Source organism: Calidris pugnax, unplaced genomic scaffold (assembly GCF_001431845.1).
Source record: "Calidris pugnax isolate Ruff unplaced genomic scaffold, ASM143184v1 scaffold196, whole genome shotgun sequence".
NCBI classification, from domain to species: Eukaryota; Metazoa; Chordata; class Aves; order Charadriiformes; family Scolopacidae; genus Calidris; species Calidris pugnax.
In genome coordinates, this window is record NW_015091042.1 from 4,321,405 (window position 1) to 4,341,868 (window position 20,464).

Below are 20,464 nucleotides of genomic sequence, written 5' to 3' on the forward strand. Positions count from 1 at the left end.
AACCGGAATCACAGCATATATGGTTTACGTGCTTTCACTTCTGTAACTAAACTGGGCTAAGTCCCAGTTATTTCTAAACAGAAGGAAAATACCATGTACATGGTTTGTGCAGTACTGTATTATAACAGGTCTGAAAAAATTTAGTTTTAGAACTACGGTAAGCACAGAACTCCAAAACTAATAACAAAATTTTTTTTTGGATCCTTGAAAACTTTTGTTTTAATCGCACTTATGAGATCAGGAAGAGTAAGTTCAGCACTGCAGCATTACTGGGCATCACCTGCTCTGCTAGAAAGGAAGGAGATTTAAAGCTACGAATGGGGGACAACGTTTTTACCTTCATGTAGCGGGATCTCTGCGCTTGAATCGTGTCAATAATAGATCGTACTTTCTTTGAAAAGGGGTTTTCCAAGACAGGCAGGGTACTCTGGAATGAAAGATATCCAATCCCCATTAGTCACGTGAAGTAAAGCAACATGAAATAAAACTCAGCAGTTTTGTCACATCACATAAAGGTAGAGATGTATCTGCTGCCACTAACATACAACCTCTTTGATCTCAACTGGTTACAAGAGAATATAACACGATATCAGAATTAAAGATCAATTATTTGCTCCATGTACATATCAACTGTTCTTCGCACAACCAGTGGAACTGTGGCTTGGCAAATAAAGCCAGGAAAAAGCATGGCTGACACGCCCAGACCAGGCACATCTCCACTAGTTCCACATACCTGTGCTTCTCTTCTTCCTAGTATGAAAAATTTAACACTATTTTCTCAACTCGCTTTCTCATTGTTTTAAGTTTTGGGTGACTCTCCCAGACACTAGCTCCCCGCACTGCCACCCAGCTCACCAAGGCGTTGCTAATCTGGCTGAAGGATGACACTCCAAAGAGGTTCTGGATGAAGCTTTGCTGCACGTTGACTCCCACCCACACAAAGATGTTCAGCCCGTTCTCCAGCAGGTATATGTCACCCCTGGAGAGACGTTCCTCTGAGTTCCGGATCGCTGCTGGCAAGGCGTCGCTGTCAACATCTGCTTTGGTCTGTTTTAGAGTCAAATAAAATCAAGATTATAAAACAAGAATCTCTTCTGAAGTCCTGACAATTTCTCCACTAAGGCTCCAATGGCTTTCTCATTTCTAGGACTCATAACGCTGCAGTATGACTGAAGTATCATCTTCCTCAGCTTAGTTTTCTTACTGAATGTGACACGGGAGCAGATCAGAGCTTGGTTAGAAAATAAAAAGTAAAATAAAATCAAGATTATAAAACAGGAATCTCTTCTGAAGTCCTGACAATTTCTGCCACTAAGGCTCCAATGGCTTTCTCATTTCTAGGACTCATAACGCTGCAGTATGACTGAAGTATCATCTTCCTCAGCTTAGTTTTCTTACTGAATGTGACACGGGAGCAGATCAGAGCTTGGTTAGCAAAAGAGAACACATGGCTGCTGTGAAATTACTCTGCACTTCCAATATTGCCTCCTGGAGTAGGAATGTAATTATTTTTTAGCGTTATTCCAGCAACTATGGTACTGAAAAGTCAGAATAGTACGTGGAATTGCCCTGCAATGATAGAAGTTACTACATAAAAAGCTACAAGAAGCTTTTGGACTTTTTTTTTTAAGACTAGGAAAGGGTCAAAAGTATCTTCTTTGCCACGAGTCACAGGCTCACAGCTCAGAAAAAAATCCCCCAGCAAACTGACAAGATGTAGTAATGCCTCTATCATCGAGTGGAATTAAGTGATGTATCCCAACAGATGGCAGATCCCAAATCCCTCTCAGATCACTTTCCCTTGCTAGAATACAAGTGCCAGTCCTTACGACGAGTCAAGACAACAGCAAGTCTCAAGTGGTAGGAATATCCTGAACTACTCACCAGGGACAAAAGCCTGGGATAAAAGAAAACATTTGTTTCTGCCACATCCATGGAAGTGACTAACTGTCGAATGTAGGCACGGTCATCCGTTGTGACCTCCAGACCAGGCTGAAGGACGTCACTCTTCAACACGCAATTCAAGTACACAGGAAGCAGCTTCATGCATTCAGGAAGGATCAGCTACAAGTCAGAAGCAGAGAGAAGTTGGTCAGCTGTTCTGCTGAATAAGCTTGTGTTTGACAAAACGAGGCTTGCATCAACCAACAAAGTGTGGTACAGTTACGAGGAATGCAAGCCAACAGTCTAATTATATCACAGACTTGCAAAAATAACATACAGCTTTTCCCTGGAGCCAGCAGTGCTTTCTGGGCTCCAGACAGATGTCCAAGAAGCCATTCTCTACTACAGTTTTACTTGCAGTCTCTCTACTTCCCCGAGTCTTCTCTTTGCAAATTTCTGCTGAGCAAACCAATTGACCTTTTTGGAGTAGGTGAAGTAGGAAGAAGCTCTCATCACCTTTTAATACCTGAGCCTGTGGTTCAAGTGAAAGCATTGGAGTTTACCTGGCCAGCAGAAGAGGGACTAGCACAGTTCTTTCGATAGCAAGCTAGGATCTGGGCACACTGGTTGATCAGTGCATCTCGTACAGTCTTTACTGGGCTACTCAGAACTCCACGATATGCTGCACAGAAAAGGGAAGTGAGAGAAGGCTATCAAGGGATTGCTCATGAACAGTAAAAAGCCCAATGCTACTTTCACAAAGTAAATCTAAACAACTATTGTTTATGAAAGTCTTTTTTCCCTTCCCCTTCAAACTTGTGGGAAAGAGATGATAGACTCCTACTGAAGACCTGTAGCAGCTCATTTACTCTGTTTTATTATATATTCTTCAACTGTCTATCTCCCATGTACTTTAAAATACACTTAATCATACTTTTGAAAGGAGGGGATACTATAAAACCTCCTTTGATAAACTGGCCATCTTTCTTTAATGGACTGAATATGGACTGTTTCTTAGATTTTAATGGCAATAAACATTGCTCTAATTCTCTGCTGGATTTGTGAGCTTTTACTGGAAACTGGAAAGAGCAAATAGGGTACAACGTATAAAAGTGTGATTTTTAACAGCATTTCATATTCAAATTCTGGAGCAGTTAAAGAACAAATTAAACCAGTCAAAAAATTAATACAAGGATGAATTCAGACAGCTGTCAATACAAACCTTTATTAAAAAATTTAGACAAGAATTTGTGTGAAGGCTAAGCCTGTACCTCCTATTTGTACCTCTCACCCTAAGTGACAATACTATCACCACCTCTTTATGCTCTTTCCCATAAATGACTAAAGTATCAGGATTGCCACCTGACATTTGATGCAGAGAGAATAAATGGGTGTCACTGGATGACAACAGGCATTTTAACAGGAGGTAAAAGTTGCAATTCTTGTTACCATATTTCCCCTTACCGTATTTAGCCAAGTAATTGATGAGTGTGTCTGTCTCACAGTTTCGATAGAGGTCAGCAAGCTGCGTGCAACAGTTGAGGGACAGGTTGTGAATGCGGAGTCGTCGCTGTCCTGCACAACTTGTATATAACAGAGCACACTGTAGGAGACAAAAATCCCAGGTTATTGAAAAACAGGGTTGTGCTACACTCAGAAATGCAGGGTTTGAATATATTTAATTAAAAAATAGGACTCAGATATCTAAGCAAATAAGATAATTATGCAAAAGACTTGCATAATAAGCTAAAAGCACATGGTAAGAATCGGGGTCAATGAAAGATAACAAGCAGCAATGTTAGCAGTTTGTATTAAGGAAACTAGTGTTGGAAAATGGATTGTAGTTTGAAGCAGTCTGTGTCACCCTGAGAATGTGTATGCTGAAAGGCTAAGGGTATAGCAAGGGCCAGAAAGAAAGAATGAACAGGTCCCTGAAGGAGTGTCTAATAATTCGGCTCAGAGCAACCCCATCCTCTTCTGCAACTGGCACTGTCTCCAGTTGAGAATTGGTTCCACCTTGTACAGTTTTGTTGACAATTATAAATTGTGAGCTCAGTTTTCCTCCTAGAAAGTTTGGTTCCACCTTGGTACAGTTTGGTCGACAATTATAAATTGTGAGCTCAGTTTTCCTCCTAGAAAGCCTCCCCCCTCACCTGAAGGAGCGCACCACTGTCTTCACTCAGTTTGTCATCGTGCTTGAATTCCACCGTGATTGTTTTATCACAGTCCAAACCTGCCATCTCTACATCAGTTGTGTTGCTCATGTAAAAAGCTCCAAAAAAGTCAGTTGCTCGGATACCTAAAAAGTTAAAAAAAACCCAACATGAACCACAATTTTCAACAGAACAACAAGACTTTGGAGCCCTGAAAATACTGTCATCGGTGACACTAAGTTATCTTAACAGATTTCAGCAGGCACCTTTGCTCAGTCTTGACAAAAGCCTTAGAATTTCAAAGCTTTAGCAGAACTTTTTCCATAGCCTGGTCTCAAGATGGTTTAAATTAGGGTAAAGTCCATTACTTCCCATATGACATGCTTGAAGTGGCCAATTTGTTAAGACTTATTAATGTTAACACTCACCTGTGCTTGTGCGCACTCTCATTACGGCATCAAATCCCACTTCTTTCTGGACGTCTCTTCTCAAGTCATTCAGGAACCTATCCTGGTCTGTCTCCAGCTAGAACACAAGCAATAATTCAGGTTTCATACTCCCATAAATCAGAGCTGGTTCATAAACCCTAAAGTAATTTTAAACCAGACATTATCCCCTGCAGTCTTACCCTAAAAATCAGCCCTCATACAGCGCTGAGTGCCCTGCTAATAAAATATTGTGCTAAAAAGGTAACAGCATAGCTTTTCTTGTTGGTTTTGGTATTATTAAAGATATTTTGTGTAAAGATGGAAAGCTAACAAAATGGTTGTGGTGAGAATCTTGACATTTAAGTAGCAATTTGTTTCCAAAGAAGTACTTGTTCACTACGATTCACACTATGGGAAAGAACTCTTAACTAATTAATAATTCTTATTTAGATCAAATGCCAGCCAATGAGTCAGTGTCAGCCTTACCTGGAAGTACGCGTATTTATAAATGGAGCCTCCGGTCTGGTACGTTACTACACCCAGTGTCGCCACATCCAGGTACTGGTTTGGAAACAGGAACAGATCCACACAGCAGCCCTGGGCCACACAGTCCTTGGCCAAGTTGTTGTAAAAGCTTGTCTGCGGTTGAAACAAAGTCTAAGGAAGGAAGTTAGAGATGAGATCAGAAGCTTGTAGTAAGAATAGGAAAGTGACAGCCAGTTTATAATCCCAGTCAATATACTTTCATATTTTAAGTCTCTCTTTAGGGAAATTAAGATCATATAAATTCTATCTGACCCTGCCTTTGAAGAACTGTTGAATATTATGAGAATTACTACACATCTTGCCTTAATTGTAAGTTCAGCACATTTACTTTAACCCAGCTATGGTATATCATTCCCTGTAAGAATATAGATGCACCTCTTCTTGTTCTCATACCAGAGCTGTCCTTATGGTGTCAAATCTACACAGCTCTGCTTGAGAACAAAAGATAAGAGTGCAATGTTAAAAGATATTAGCTGGGACAGTTACATTACATACTACCCTTGTAATTTTTTTAGTGTTACTTCAGAGCTGTTTTATCCCATAAAGAGTATAACATAGACCTGTAGCTTAAGCATCGTTCAAGTCATTACCTTCTCCTTATCTGTGTTGATCAGTTTCTTATCATCCCTGTTCTTTAACTTCCCTGGGGCCTCTGCGATGGGCAGAGAGGTGTGGAAAATGAAGAGCTTGCCAGCGCACTCAGCTGCCTGCAGGGGAACAAGTGCAACAGCCCAGGTTAGAAACAGTTACAAAAAAATTCTAAGGGAGGACTGTGATTCAATAACAAGCTTCCAAGCATCCCCATTACTTCATTGCTTTATGTCAGGAAGGCACTCTGTGAGACACACAGGCTCAGCGACCACTTGGTTACTTCAGCGGTATCCAGCTTTCTGCTCAGTTCTGGAGAAGCAACTTTCCAGTTCTACTGGACCTGTGCTGGTTCCAGGGCAGGGAGAAAAGGACTGGCTCCAAGGAGGCAGAGCAGTAAGCAGGTTTTGCACAAGGTTTTGCACAAACGTGTTAAATGGCTTTCTTCTCTGATGTGCAGTTACTGAGTTTGTGCAAAAGGAAGAGAGTCACAAAAGGGGCAAAGGATTTTGTAATCTGAGCTTCAACTGATCATTAATCAGTAACCTATGTCAACACTAGCCAACATTTAGTAGGTTATTTTCTCTGACACATGCAGTATTAGTAATTTATATTATTTCTTGACTGAACAATTGTTGTGAAAACTGAGTTTAAGAGAGATTTCTAAGGACTTGCACGACAGAAAAATAGAGCTTTATGAACAGTTTTGCATGGAATCAATTTGCTACAAGCTGGAGTTAGATCATGCATGTAAGTATATGGATGCAGTACTGGAATGGAAGAACTCCAGGAAAGGTTTACTTGGTGAGCACGTTAGTGTGGGCAATTTCAACAGATCACATTCTCTCCTTTTATTTAAGATTATAAGAGAGCTTCAAGCACAGGATTAGATTAGATTAGAAAGGCATCATGCTACAGAACTCCTCTATGAGCCATGACAGACTTCAGAACCTGGTTTTAATGTTGGAGGGTCTTATTGGGTTTTTATTGTGTGTAGGTTCTGTAAACTGTTCAAAGCAAGACCCAGCTAGGTAACTGAGATTAAGTCATATGTCTTGTACTATGAGCAAAAATTATTAAAAAAATGGGCAGAGAACAAATAGACAGCTACAGAGAACTGGAGGTACATGCACTTAAGGAACAAGCCAAGTACTCCCTTCACGTAGCACATTTACCATAAGGAAAGTACAACAAACTTTAGAATTGCCTTATTAGTGGGTGTTGGCAGAATATGAACTTCACAGTTTTCAGACTGAAAACAATTTGCCATGACAACGCCTTTACTAACCTTCAGTGCCTCCAGCCCTGCTTGAATCACAGGTGCAAAAACAGTTTCTGTTTCTCTTGTGTCTGCAAACATTTCTGGAATCTGGTCCAGCAAACTAGTAAAGAACAAGAAAAAGGAGGAATTCAGTATTCCATTGAATTGGAAAAGCCACACAGTTGAAACTGATGGTGTATGAGACTGAGGTGGTTCCAAGAGAAATCCCTAACATGTCTGTAAATTTGCACAATTTTTACAGTATTTGGCATTGTTTATCTATGAAAAAAATGATTCTTTGTCATTCCTCATTGGCTTTGCTCATCCATATCCTCAGTGCTTGCTGTACAGCCTCAACTGATGCCTGTGCCTACTCCAATAGCTCTTCTGTATTCCTGCTCTTTTAATACATTCCAATATGTATTGCTAAGCAATATATATATATTTATATCCCCTTATATATATATCCTATGCCAAGCTGCGCTACAAGCCAAATACACTCTTACTCCATGAATTTTTCCATCCTACTTTGCCAGCTTAATCTCAAAAGAGTATAGGAAATTAAAATACATGGAATAACTTCTAAGTGAATAACATGACAAATGAGCAGTGAACGTAACACTTCTAAATACAACACTCGAGTCTACCAAACAAGAAGTTTACTACAAACATTGTAAATCAGGTTTTATTACCTGGCAATAACTGTCCTGGACTCATTCACGTTCACCAGAAAACCATCAAGGAGCGGCACAAACATATCTGCCACATCTGAGACAACCATCATTTGTGGCTGTGCCAGCGAGCTCTTCACGTTATAGAAGTGTAACACCTTGTTGTAGGTGACAAAGCCTACTCGAATGGCAGATTCTTCCATGTTGCCCTCCCTGGAAGAGAAGACACAGTTGCTTTCACATCGAAGTAGACTATGAAATCTTTACACAGAACCCACCACAATAAACGATAAGGGAAAAATGCAAGGAAGGAAAAATTATTTTCACCTAGAAAGGTATACAGAAAGATGTTCTGCTCGGCCTTTTTCTGAAGAAAAGATTGGTAGGATTCTAAACTAATTTTTTCATTTCTACCTTTTTTTTAAAAGGTAAAATCTGACAGTTTCCCCCATTTTGACTGGCTACAGATATTTTTTTCATTTCTAGCTTTTTTTTTTAAAGGGAAAATGTGACAGTTTCCCCCATTTTGACTGGCTACAGTAGTATACAATATACCTACCTGGGCAGGTAATCTAGGAGTGACTTTAATTCTTCACATATTAGCTTCACTAAGCCACTCTTCATAGCATTGTAAGACACATCAATCATGAAAATGAAAGCAGGTGGACTGGGAAACTTGTTATTCTGTGGAAGAGAGGGAAGAAGACACATTATGGCCATATAACACAGAGACATGTAACCACACTGTGCTTGAAATGGACAGGTATTACATATCCTAGACTGATTTTGCCATTGCTCAGTGAGGAACAGGCTAATCACAACTAAATCATCCATTTACATGGCTAGGCCAGAAAGGAAAATAGACAGGGAAATTTCCTGCTAGTTCTCAAGACTTAGGAATCTGACCAGACTTGTTATAGGTGATTTTATCAATATAAAGCAAAAGATTTTCCTCTCCAAGAACTGCAAATTTTCCTTTCTACTTAAATATCAAGTTTGCTTTGGGAGAGAAAAACTTGTTTCAGCCAACATTTTCTGAAGTCTATAGGGCATACTGGAAGGAGCACACAGAAACAAGAGTAAAACACAAGAACTGTCAAACAAGCTGGGAAGATCATATCTTGCTTGAATTAAAAATGCTTAAGCAAGATAATTGGTTTTTGTCTTAACTCAAAGTAAAGCTGAGGCATCAGATGGTAACCAGTAGCAAGTTGCAACATTCAGGCATCGTTTTTTTCAGCATTTATTTCAGCAGAAATATAAGTTGCTTTAATAAACACCTTGCACATATTTTTCCTATTCTTCAAAATTATTCTTTAAATCATTAATTTATAAATGAACTAGCTCTAACAATATATATTTCCATGCTAATCTTATGGTTTTAATCACTATGGCTGTATTGAAAAGTTAAGTTCAACAGGTCAAGCTTGCCTTAGGCAACCGGCAGCGCATTTCATTGTTACTGTTGTATTTTCCTTGAATCTCTCCCACATTCTCCTTCTGCCCCAAGGACTACTGCAAGAGAGTCCCTGCTGCAGAACTGCTAAGGTAACAGCACCTATAGCTGCTTATATAGCTCCAGCAGAGAATGACAGGCAGTTATGTCATGTGTGATCGAGATTTCCTCTACTTTGGGAAGCAAGCAGGCAAGCACATTATCTTACACAATGAAGTAGGTTGGCTTAATGCTGTTAATTATCTCTGCCAGCTGGAAAGCAGCCCCAGATAATTCATGTCATTCTTCCTTTTAGGAAAATATGCTTTTTATTTAAAAGCAAAACAAAATACAGTAATAAACACAAACTACTTGCACTACACATACCTTGCAATAGTCAACTGTTGCTAGAAACTCATAGGACCCCAGTGATAACTCAGGTCGATCATAGAAGTCTACTCGCTTCCCAGTATGATCCAAATGCTGGAAGTAGTGAGGTGGCACTGGAGAAGAAAGAAACATTAAGTTCAGTGACACGTCCATGGATAAACACCATGAACAGAGAGCAAACACAATACCTGCTCTTTCAGATAAAACTTCAGGAAAGCAATGGAAGTATTACTGAAAATATTCATGCAATCTAAAAGCATCATTAAAGCCAAGAAACACAAACTGCTCCCAGCTTGTCTTACGCACCAAGTGGCACAGTGTATAGTCACTACTGTTCTTTTCCCAAATCTCCTTTGTGTTCTTATTTTACATTTCATATCAGAAATGTCACAACAATGTGCTCTTAGGATTCTTCTGAAGGATTTAGTCCAAGCAAAAATCTTGTACAAGCAGTAACAAATGACGTACAACCGAGTTTGAGCAAACTACAGGCCACAAGTTTACTGACTCAATTCAGGGTTACCCAAAGATTGAGCCCCTTATTTTGCTCCATAAGTTAGCTTTTTCCTTCCCTTCCCATGCTGCACAAGAACAGAGCCTTTTAGGCACTCCTGGGGGCAGAGACTGCCATAATCCTTTGTCAGAACAGACAGGGTACTTCTTACAGTGGATTGTAAAGCATTAAGGAGGAGGAACTGAAAGTGTAACCCCACAGCCAGTACTTTTGTGCTGGTACCAGATGTTGGAAGGCAAAACAGGAGTTAAGTTTTCACCTACAGAAGTCAGCTGCAGAAACAAAGAAAGCATTTCCCCTCCTGCAGAATTGTTGGGGTGACAAAATGTATTCTACCTATTGCTACATATATGCTCCAGGGGAGAAAAAGTTGAGATTATCTGTACTGGTAGTATTTAACACCTTTAAATTATTCTAAACATTCAAAGTTTCAACAGTTCAAAAGAAAACAAAGTGATATCATTAAGATTATATATAAGCACCTATCACTCTTCTCCTTTCCAAGTATATATCCAGTACAAGCTAATTATCTGATTATTTTTGCAGAGGAAACAGGAATTGTTTGCAACTCTTAGGTACAACTATATTGTATTTTCAGAGCATTGCTTTCATCAGCAGCCTCTGAGCATCCCTCCCTTTTCCACCCACTGAGTTGTTACAGGTAGAGCCATTCACTGCTGAGCGAGCAGAGCCAGGGAACACGTGCAGCCTGAAAATCACCAGATAAAAAGGTGTTTTTTTTTTTAAAATTGGCCATTTCTAACCCCTGTCAGCTTCCTATTTTTGGTTTGTACAAAGAATTGTACAGCATAACCGAGGTGATAAGAACAAACAGTCCATTGAAAGCCACCAGTGCTACCAAAAGAAACACTCAAAACACCACCGTAAGATTTGTTGTACCTTACATTCCACTGTGCCTTCAAAACAAATCTATGGATGTCATGCTATGAGCAGCATATAGTGACTTCTGCTTAAAAGGAAGCATGTTTTATATTAATTTAGAAGAGCAACTAAGATTAACTGGCATATACTGAACACTCCTATTCAGCTGTAGCAGGTTTAGGGTTTAAACAGGCTTTGTGGGAAAAAAAAATATCTTAACTCGTGCTACTGTCTAGATGTACATCTCAGTCTGTCATAGAAAAATGTAAATTTGAAGTACCCTCAGAAAACAGCATAACTAGTTTTTCAAACTACCATACATTATGCTACAAGTACCTCACGCTAAAAATTTGATATAGTAATACTACAATGCATAAACACCTAATTTGAACTTAATATCAGAACTGAGCACTAAACATGTTTTAGAATGATTTTTTTTTACCAGACTAAACACACACTAGAGCAGACTATACATTACAAATGATCATAACATGATAAAGATTTATTTGCTTGCGTCTTGTTCAGAGATGACTCCAGTAGAGCCAGAGACCAGTTTCCAGAAGGAACCTTACCCTCAGTGACGCAGCTGCAGAAACAGCACTGGAACCTCCTTCCACCCTCGATGAATTGCATAAAAGGGCACATGTACGCCTTGCACCTATTACATCGGACAGGACCGGATTCCCCGTGGTCTACCAAATAAGGAAGGGTCTGTGGAAGCCAGGGAAAAAAGAAAAGAAAGGTCACATGGTGATGAGAAAGATATGACTTCGAACATCACAGAGCTTAAAACAATCTCGCTGGACGTTGCATAGGATTTAGCATTTTGGCAGCTATGGGGGAGAGTGCAGGGGGTGGGGGAAGCCAGAAGTAGTATTTAGTCAAGGCTTCTCAACTCAAGCTCTAGCACAGCAGTTCTCCATGGGCTGCAGTCATTGATGGGTTACCCCTCTTAGACACAAGTATTTCTGCGTGGTGCGGCACTGCCTTATATAGTAGCCTGCTTGAGGAGCAGGAACTCCAGCAGGAGCACCACGCTGCAGCACAGATGTATCTCAAGCCGTCACAAAAGACTAAAGCCACGCAAAGAATGGCTGTGATAACCTCACGGGAGTGAGGATACAATTTACATTCCACCACAGGTTAGGTGTTTTAAAAGCAATTCTTCACCTCTTCTATTTTTCCCTTGTAAAAAGCAAGCTTTTTGACAAAATAGAAGCCAGTCATTACATTCCATATATTCAAAAACTTAGAGCATCCAGACTACCTCAAAAAACCCCAGCTGATAAGTCTTATTTTTGAAGTCCACCATGAAATACAGTATATTCATAAGTTCTGCTTCTCATGGCCTCATTGTATAGCAAGTCCTCAAAGCTGTTGTGTAGTGATACCAGTTTTGAACTATAACTGATAATATATTCTTTTTTGCAGCTAAAACAGTAGGAGCCTGTTATGTAGTGATACCAGTTTTGAACTACAACTGCTAATATATTCTTTTTTGCAGCCAAACCAGTAGAAGATGCCTGGCAACTTCTGCAGCTTCTCAACCTCAGAACAAGCAGGAAGCCCTTTAAAATCATTAAGACAGAATTTGTGCAAGCTACAAGCTGCATGTGCAGTTCAAAGTACCTTTGATAACTAAGAATCTAGCTCAAAAGATTACTTACTTTTAAATTTTCTGACACTAAAAGGGCCGAATTTTCATATATTTAGATTTCTCTGAATGCTGTATTTTCATGAGACATTCATCCTCTCATTACTGATCAGTTAAGCTTTAGTTCTGTTTACAGTATTATTGCTCTGAACAGCTGAGCCTTCGTCTGTTGGAACGGCCCCTCCACAGGGAGTTTGCCCTTGCCATAAAGAACTTTCCAATGCTAGAAGCTGACCAGTCTCCAGGGCAATTTTCTGAACTTAGCCATGTTTTTTCTGGATATCACAAGCATTTGTTCAAAGCATAAACACACCAGGAGACCTAACAACTAGGTGTTTGCAAAGCTTCTCTGAAAACGTGCAGCTCCACAAGCCTCCGGGTTTCTCAAATAAGACCACATTCCCCTGTTGCGCTCCTTTTAAACTCCAAGCACATTGCAGCAATACAGGAATTAACTTCACAACTCAGTTTTATCACAAACACATTTTCAAAGTCCAAACTGTAGTTCAGGAACATTGATGAAACACACTAGGGGAAAAAAATAAATCCTGCGTACGGTTCTCACCTCCTCTGGGGGGAGAGTAGCCAGCGGCTTTATGACAGCAGCCAGGGGAACTTGGGACTGTTTGGCCATGTCTGAGGTGCAGGGAATATTGTACGATGTGCATCTGATGTAGCGGGGGCTTGCGTTACCTGGGGAAGAAAGAACAAATCCCCAGAAAATTCAGTACAAGTTTATATTCAAGAACAGAAAATAAAGGTACCTTCAGTTATGTTGTTAAGCTACAGAGACTAAAAGTCTATCTAAATAACCAATACGTCAATCTATACAAAATTTTAATTCCAAACAAAATGTCTCTTTACGATTAACTACATATAATAAGAAGCCCTCAACTCAAAACAAATGAACTTGATTCCACATCAACTTAAACCTCATTCCTGTTTCACTCCTTTTGCAGACTAACACATACTATAGGCAGAAAACGCAAACATTTCTACCATTCTATTTTGTAATTTTGGCTGAAAAGTAAAGTCCTTGATTGTAAAACTGGATTCTGAAGTTTTAAGGGAGCCCAAAATCTCCAATAAACCACAGGAAATTAAAAGATGAAATATCCTTTCTCTATGAAGCCCATGGATCAACTGACATCCCACTCATGATTTAAAAAAGAGTTCGCAGTCCAACTCAAATGATATTTCTAGTAAACTTCAGTTCTTAACTGCTATTTCTATAGCTCTACAGAAGAGGTTTCATTTGCTGCTTTCTGATATCCCTGCTAATGCTGATCCCAGGTACCTGCCCCTGAAAACATTTTTTTATTTGCAAATTGGCTACCAACTATCAAACAATCAGGAGAATCCACATTGAGATCGAATCAACACAGGACTTGAAACTAAGCTGTTGGTAAAACACACATCCCCAGCCACTGAAATAATTCCTTAAACTTTTCCTTTAAAGACACAGACATTTCTCTCACTGACTCTTTTGGAGTTTGTTTTGTTTGTTTAGGAAAAGAAAAATATTTTACCTTGATCCTTGACCACGAAATTTGTAGTAACGAGAGGTGGGACCTGCCCTCTTACTCCAGTGACAAACGGTTCTGACCCACGGTTATTTCTGTCATCTTCAATCACTTGAATCTGTGACGGAAAACACCAAATTAATATTTGAAGGCTTGCTTTCAAAGTACCATAAAACACAAAATTTATATCTGTAAGACAGTGAAAAGGGGACCTGAGGCAAACATTACTATCTCTAAAAATAAGAAGTCTAAGGCAAATAAGTTTTGTCAAGCAGTCACCTCTCAGTTTGATTTTGAATAGTACGTAATAACTAAAAATAAATTACAAGTTGCAAATAGTATTTTTCCCCCAAGTATTTTGAGTAGTAGCATATTTTGTGTTCTAAGGCCTGATCTGAACTCATGAAGCCAACACAGATCAAGAAAGGAAATTCTGGTAGTATTCCCCTGAATACCAGTTCTAACCAAATTAAAATCAGAAGCTTCTGTAAGCCTCAGGGCTTCAGGGTGAAGTCCTATAGATAACCTGGCCTTTCCTTTCTGTTATGTTCCCACTGTTTTCATAGTATGCATTTATTTCTAACCACTGCAACCAGTGCCAGATGCTCGCAAGCTCAGGTGGAAGTCTTCATTACTCTGTGGTGCTCAGGGGTTTGTCATCTGAGTTCTGGCGATGTGGAAAGTGAAGCTTCAATAGACTTGTCAATGAATCAAGCTCAAACGTCACAGTAAAAAGCTTAAATTTCTTAGTATTGCTAATTCTTCATTAAGGCAAATATGTTTAAGATAATGGCAATGCATTGAACAGTATTACTTGACTAAAATATCCACTGAGCTTTGCATAAGAACAGAAAATTGTAGTTGTAGAGAGTTTTAACTACATTTCCATACTAGCAATCATTCTTCTGGTCTTATTTTGCCACCAAACACACATGCCTTTGCTTAGAGCAAATTGTGAAACACAGGAGTTTGCATGGCAGAACTTGTGTCCTGTCACCAAGGGTTCCAAGCTGCCAGCAGAAAGCCTCCCAGAGCACCAGGCAGTGACTACTTCTGCATAAAACTAGTCCCATTTCAAAAGTCTACAGATTGACCGGTGTTGGTGGTCTCACCACTGGTTTCTGTTATATGACCAACTTTGGCTAAAGGAGGAAGAAGTGATATGAGGGTAACCAAGTCAAATGTGTATTTTTTTCCCTTCCAATCCAAAAGGTAGCTGCTTTTTTCTTTCTCTAGGTAAGGTTCTCTACACATAAACATTAAATTTTCAAATTCAAAATCTAATGGTTATGTATGAGCACAGATGATGAGAGAATGCTTATAGCTCCCCATGCCTCATATTAAATCTACTAGAAGATTCATATCAGGAATTAACATCAAAACAAAACAGTTAAACCTGCAATTTTAGAACTTTAAAGCATTAGCCCAGTACTGGTATATCAACTAGAAGAGTAAGCAACTTCTGCTCAAAACTGGTAGAAAACACGGCTACGCAGGCTCATGCTGTGTGTATGTTAACACAAGAAACACTTTGTATGGACAATTACACTGATGGCTTACACTGAAAATACCAGTTGAAATCTGAGGAAGGAGATATTTTAAAGATCAGACGAAGTGATGGGGAGACATTCTTCATGATCTGTTTCTGAAACTGTCTGCTTTCTATTGCCTTGTCATCACAGAAGAGAAGATTTTAACAACCTCTTGTGGTGTAATGTTACTCATTTTGATAAGGCAAGCAGAAGACAGCAAGGAAAGGGTAAAGGACTCGTGATGGAGGGTTAGTGAGGTGAAGTTCAGGTTTCAGGCATGCACAGATGGTCACCAACACACAGACTACAATTGACATATATATAGCACTTACTGGACTAGGAATTGCATCTGGGTCTATTCTGTGCCTGGGTTTCTGCTGGGGTGGCAGCTCATTAAGTTGCTTTTTTTAAAAAAATAAAAAGTAAGAGCGCCACAAAGGAAAAAAAAAAAAAGGAAAAAGAAACAGAAAAAAGAAAAGAGAATAATAAACCAAAAAGTAACAGTGTTACTTCTCTCTACCCAAACCTGTAGCACTGGAATTAGATACATTTTGACATTGGTTCATGCAACAGGAAACATCAGCTTCTGCAGCACACACTGATCCCTGAACCAGCCTTGACAGGAGATTTGGGCTTGGGCTCCCAACACATTCTAACAGAGGTAGTGGCCCACGTGCTCATTTTAGTTAGAAATTGGGGATTTATGCTTTAAGAACATGCTTAAATTAAGGCAACTGACACAAGCCATTTGAGATCTCATTTAGTGGAAGAGAAGAGAAGCAGAGAAGCAATTAAAGAATTCTGATATTTTACAGAAAAAAAAAAATACAGTCACAAACTGTACACAAACTTGGAGTCTAAACAGATAATCTTTTTTGAATAGCAATAACTTCCGGACACATCGTAGATCTGGACTGGTGCTAACTCAAGACTAAATAATTGTTATAGTTTTGGAGTAAAGTGATTGTAAGCACTGCCCTGGAGAGGCCTCCTGTTACCAAATGGCTGTGGCCACCTGAGACAGTAACAGAACAGCATCAGCAGCGGTGGAAAGAAGAGCCCAGGAGACTAGTGGCAATAATACTGCCAGGCTTAATATCACTCATCATCACCAACCATTGTGGCATCACCACTCATCCCTTCTCAGAACCTCCATTCTGAAAGATAATCCCAATTCAAAAAGTTGTCCATATTTGACTAAAGTAGTGCCACGACTTAATAACCCCCAAAAATGCTAATCAGCTTTTTGACAGATTATAGGAAAAGGGAAAGGGAAAGCACTACAATAATCTCCTATCAACCATACTTTAAACTTGGATCATACAGTTCATACATTGTCACCTCAACAAAATGCTAATCATCACTACAATAATCTCCTATTAACCATACTTTAAACTAGGATCATACAGTTCATACATTGTCACCTCAAAACCTGAAATTAGTTCTCCTTGGAAAATCATTAAGCACGAATCCAGAAATGGAGAAACAAGCTTAATCAAAGCCCTCATGGATTCTCAAAATGTAATATAGTACAAAAAGAGACCTGAGGAATTAGAGCATTGATGTGCATGTGCAGTGCCTTTCTGTAGTCACCAAGAAAAATACTGCTTCATAATAACAGACTGAAGCCAGACATACAAGAGAAAAGTAAGCAGGAAAACAGACTGATGTTCTTTGGAACGAGAAACCTGAGTTTTGGTCTTCGTCAGTTCAGTTTTACTGAAAGACACTGTGGAAAAGTTCAGGCTGGTAAGAACAAAGTAAGCTTACAGGGCTGGGAATGGAATCTGGATCCAAGCGTTTTTGTGGAGCTGGTGGTCCGGGCTGTGTTCCATAATTTGGTGTTCCTGGATAGGCTCCTCCATAGTTTGGCTGGGGGCCCCTCACCTGCCCAAAGGGACCTTCCAAGAAAGAGACAGCAAAATCAAACAATGGCTAATACTAGGCATTTCCTCACTAGGTACTTTGCACTTTTCCTGTCATCATCAAAAACCAAGAAAAACAGTCACACGTTTTTCAGCTAATTAGGCTTAAACATACTTGTCACAGTGTTTCAGCTTAGACCTGTACATCTCTATCAAATGATCCATTAAACTGATGGATACAGTCCTCCTTAAAACTTACGGAAACACTGGTATTTAGAATAATATGATTAAGATATTAGGAAGAAATTCTTCCCTGTGAGGGTGGTGAAACACTGGAACAGGTTGCCCAGAGAAGCTGTGGCTGCCCCATCCCTGGAGGGGTTCAAGGCCAGGCTGGATGGGGCTTGGAGCAACCTGGTCTGGTGGGAGGTGTCCCTGCCCAGGGCAGGGATTGGAAGGAGATGATCTTTCAGGTCCCTTCCAGCCCAACCCATTCCATGATTCTATGATAATTCCTCAAGCTAAAGGTATGCAATGAGTTCTCTTGGGCAGTTTGGGCTCTTCTGAAATTACAGTAATAGGTTATTGTGTGATTATCTCATTTTATAACTACCTGAAGTTATTACATATTACTTTTGACAATTTCATTGTCATGGAACAATAGCATGATTTATCCCATTGGTGTTTTTAAAGATCACAGCAATTTGGATAGATATTTTAAAGTAATTTACCCAGCCAGTTGTGCAAAGCTGCAGGGAGGACAGGATTCTCATTTGCACATGATCACTTATCCTACCTATCTGTAAATACTCTTGATTTAAAATCAGCCAAAAAATTTCAGAAAACCTAACTGATATTGCTTCTACACTCACACAAAATGTGAGACATTCTCCAAGGATAAAAATACACAATCACATGAATTAAAGAAGAAAAACTAGCAAGTCCTTTTCGATGTTTAACATGTACAATCATATACGCACACTGGCCACAATTTTTTTTTTAAAAAGAAAAAGATAATAAGGCTTTTCAGGATTTCAAATCTCTACTTTTGAACAGATGAGGTTGTAGACACCAAAGTAAAGTTCATAATAAAATTCTGATCACTAGTTCTTGCAGAATATGTTCTGTGCATAATAGTTCTTGCTATTATGGCACTAATTATTAAACAACTTTTTGACCAAGTAAGCCAGAATCCCTTTAGTTACAATAATCTGATTAAAACCTGTGTGACAAACACCTTAGAACGACACATCCTATTGTTTAGCTTGGATTTCTTCTTCAGACATGAGCACAGGGCAACAAGTGGGAAGCTTTGAAGCGCGGGCAGGAGCCCACAAGTTACAAACCTGAAATGCAGTTCTCATTTTGCAGCACACAGAGAACACCCGTAACTTCACAATTGCTACACAGAGAACACTCACCGTTCTGCTGCATTTGGTATCCTGGTTGAGGAGGATGAGTGGGAGGAGGTGGTCCATGGAGGCCACCCATGGGAGGTCCAGGGTGCGGCCCTGACATAGTTGATGGAGGTGGTGGTGAAGATACGTGATTGGGCTGGGAGGCTGGTGGTCCAGCAAGCGTCTGCCCAGGCAGTGGTGGGCCTGGCATGGTAGGTGGCCTTGGGGCACCGGTGGCAGGAGGATAAGAGGAAGGTCCAATCCCTGTGGAAGGGGGAGGTGGGGCAAAACCAGGGACTTGAGTAGGTAGGCGCTGAGTTGGTGTTGGTTGACCAGGAAACGGAGGCTGTGCCAAAGGAAGACCCTGAGACACAGTGGTGGGAGGGGGTCCTGGGCTCGCAGTGTAAGGTGTGTAGAGACCAGATCCTGTTGCAGTAAAGATTCCTGAGACTGGGGGAGCCGATGTTGGGGGACCTGGTAAGAAGAAAAGAAGATGTAACATTTATTTTTTTTCTATCCTGAAGACAATTAAGATGCAAGCAAAACCCATTCATTCTAGATATCTAAATAGGTCTACAACTTCAGATGCAAGCAAAACCTATTCGTTCTAGATATCTAAATAGGTCTACAACTTCACCGTCTTCCGATGGACTTGCCATTACTAATAGACAAACCTTAAGTGAACACCCTCCTAAATTTATCAGAGCTGAAATTCCTTCAAGAGATCTGAAACGTGATAATTCTTTCACTGTCCTCTCTCTCAGAGTCTGAGATTCTTCTTTTACACAATCAGAACATATTTCAGGATTCAGGGCCAGAGGAAAGAGGCAAAGTCAAGAGTAAGCAAAACAAGAACCACCACAAGTCTGTCTACTCATTTCTTGAACAATGACTCAAGGAAACTATTTACTATGGCAGATGTCAAGATCTATAGAATTCCCATCACCATATAGTAATGAATCATTGACAAGAGCAAATATTTCATGAGATTACTAGCATAAATGAGAAGAATTAACATATTCGTGTAGCAGGGAAACCTCACCATATCCCAGTCCAGCTGGGGGAGGAGCAGATGCTGTAGTACTGGCAATTGTCATCCCTGCCATGTGATTGCTGAGCTGCTGCACGCTGGCTGGGGGGTGCCCGTATTGCTGGAACGTGGCTGGCTGGCTGACAGGCGTGGGTGCTGAGCCTGGCAGAAACGGCTGAGAAGTAGGTGGCCTGAGAAGGAAGATGAAAAACTCCACTGGATTCCCCATTATACAAGCATTTACAGCTCTCTGTGCCTTTTAAATTTTTTCTGCCACAAACACTAGCTGGGTCTCAGTTATTTACACGAAGCACCGTAGCTCAGTTTTGGAAAAACAATTACATATCCTGCACGGATTTGAATCTTTTCATCAAAAAAAAAACCAACCCAAAACTATTAGTTCTTAAAATACAAATTCTACATTTATAATATTTTTGTTTTAATTCCATTTCAGTTATCACAACAAATCAGAAATACTACAACAGAATCTCCAGGGGGAGCAACAGTAAGGCCTATCACAGCTATGTAAGAATCTCTGTTGCTCAAAGGATTTGGACTCTCCAGCCGACAGTGAGGAGTTAACCAGAAGGAAACAAAACCAACCACCTTCCCCCATAACCAGTAACTGGAATGAAGCAGTGAGAACTGTTGCCACTTTCACCACAGAGGTAATGGCAATATCTTTCTGGAGAAGATGCCCAAGAGCTTTAG

The 20,464-nt window shown here is 40.0% G+C and overlaps 1 protein-coding gene across 5 annotated transcripts in view; it reads right to left on the reverse strand.

Annotated features, from left to right (window-relative positions):
- The window catches only part of SEC24C (SEC24 homolog C, COPII coat complex component), a 36,122-nt gene that overhangs the window by 2,261 nt on the left and 13,397 nt on the right, over positions 1 to 20,464 (reverse strand). For 3 of the 5 annotated variants that reach the window (XM_014956248.1, XM_014956251.1, XM_014956249.1), the window contains 20 exons: positions 19,766 to 19,944; positions 18,748 to 19,197; positions 17,232 to 17,362; positions 15,794 to 15,862; positions 13,936 to 14,047; positions 12,972 to 13,099; positions 11,325 to 11,463; positions 9,354 to 9,469; positions 8,091 to 8,215; positions 7,553 to 7,744; positions 6,888 to 6,981; positions 5,602 to 5,718; positions 4,952 to 5,122; positions 4,466 to 4,562; positions 4,038 to 4,183; positions 3,349 to 3,487; positions 2,448 to 2,566; positions 1,885 to 2,064; positions 856 to 1,047; positions 338 to 427 (listed from right to left, as the gene is read on the reverse strand). In XM_014956248.1, the coding sequence (XP_014811734.1) occupies positions 338 to 427; positions 856 to 1,047; positions 1,885 to 2,064; positions 2,448 to 2,566; positions 3,349 to 3,487; positions 4,038 to 4,183; positions 4,466 to 4,562; positions 4,952 to 5,122; positions 5,602 to 5,718; positions 6,888 to 6,981; positions 7,553 to 7,744; positions 8,091 to 8,215; positions 9,354 to 9,469; positions 11,325 to 11,463; positions 12,972 to 13,099; positions 13,936 to 14,047; positions 15,794 to 15,862; positions 17,232 to 17,362; positions 18,748 to 19,197; positions 19,766 to 19,944 (2,986 nt within the window). The remainder of the gene's footprint in view (positions 1 to 337; positions 428 to 855; positions 1,048 to 1,884; positions 2,065 to 2,447; positions 2,567 to 3,348; positions 3,488 to 4,037; positions 4,184 to 4,465; positions 4,563 to 4,951; positions 5,123 to 5,601; positions 5,719 to 6,887; positions 6,982 to 7,552; positions 7,745 to 8,090; positions 8,216 to 9,353; positions 9,470 to 11,324; positions 11,464 to 12,971; positions 13,100 to 13,935; positions 14,048 to 15,793; positions 15,863 to 17,231; positions 17,363 to 18,747; positions 19,198 to 19,765; positions 19,945 to 20,464) is intronic. The other 2 variants (XM_014956250.1, XM_014956253.1) reach the window with 1 other exon arrangement.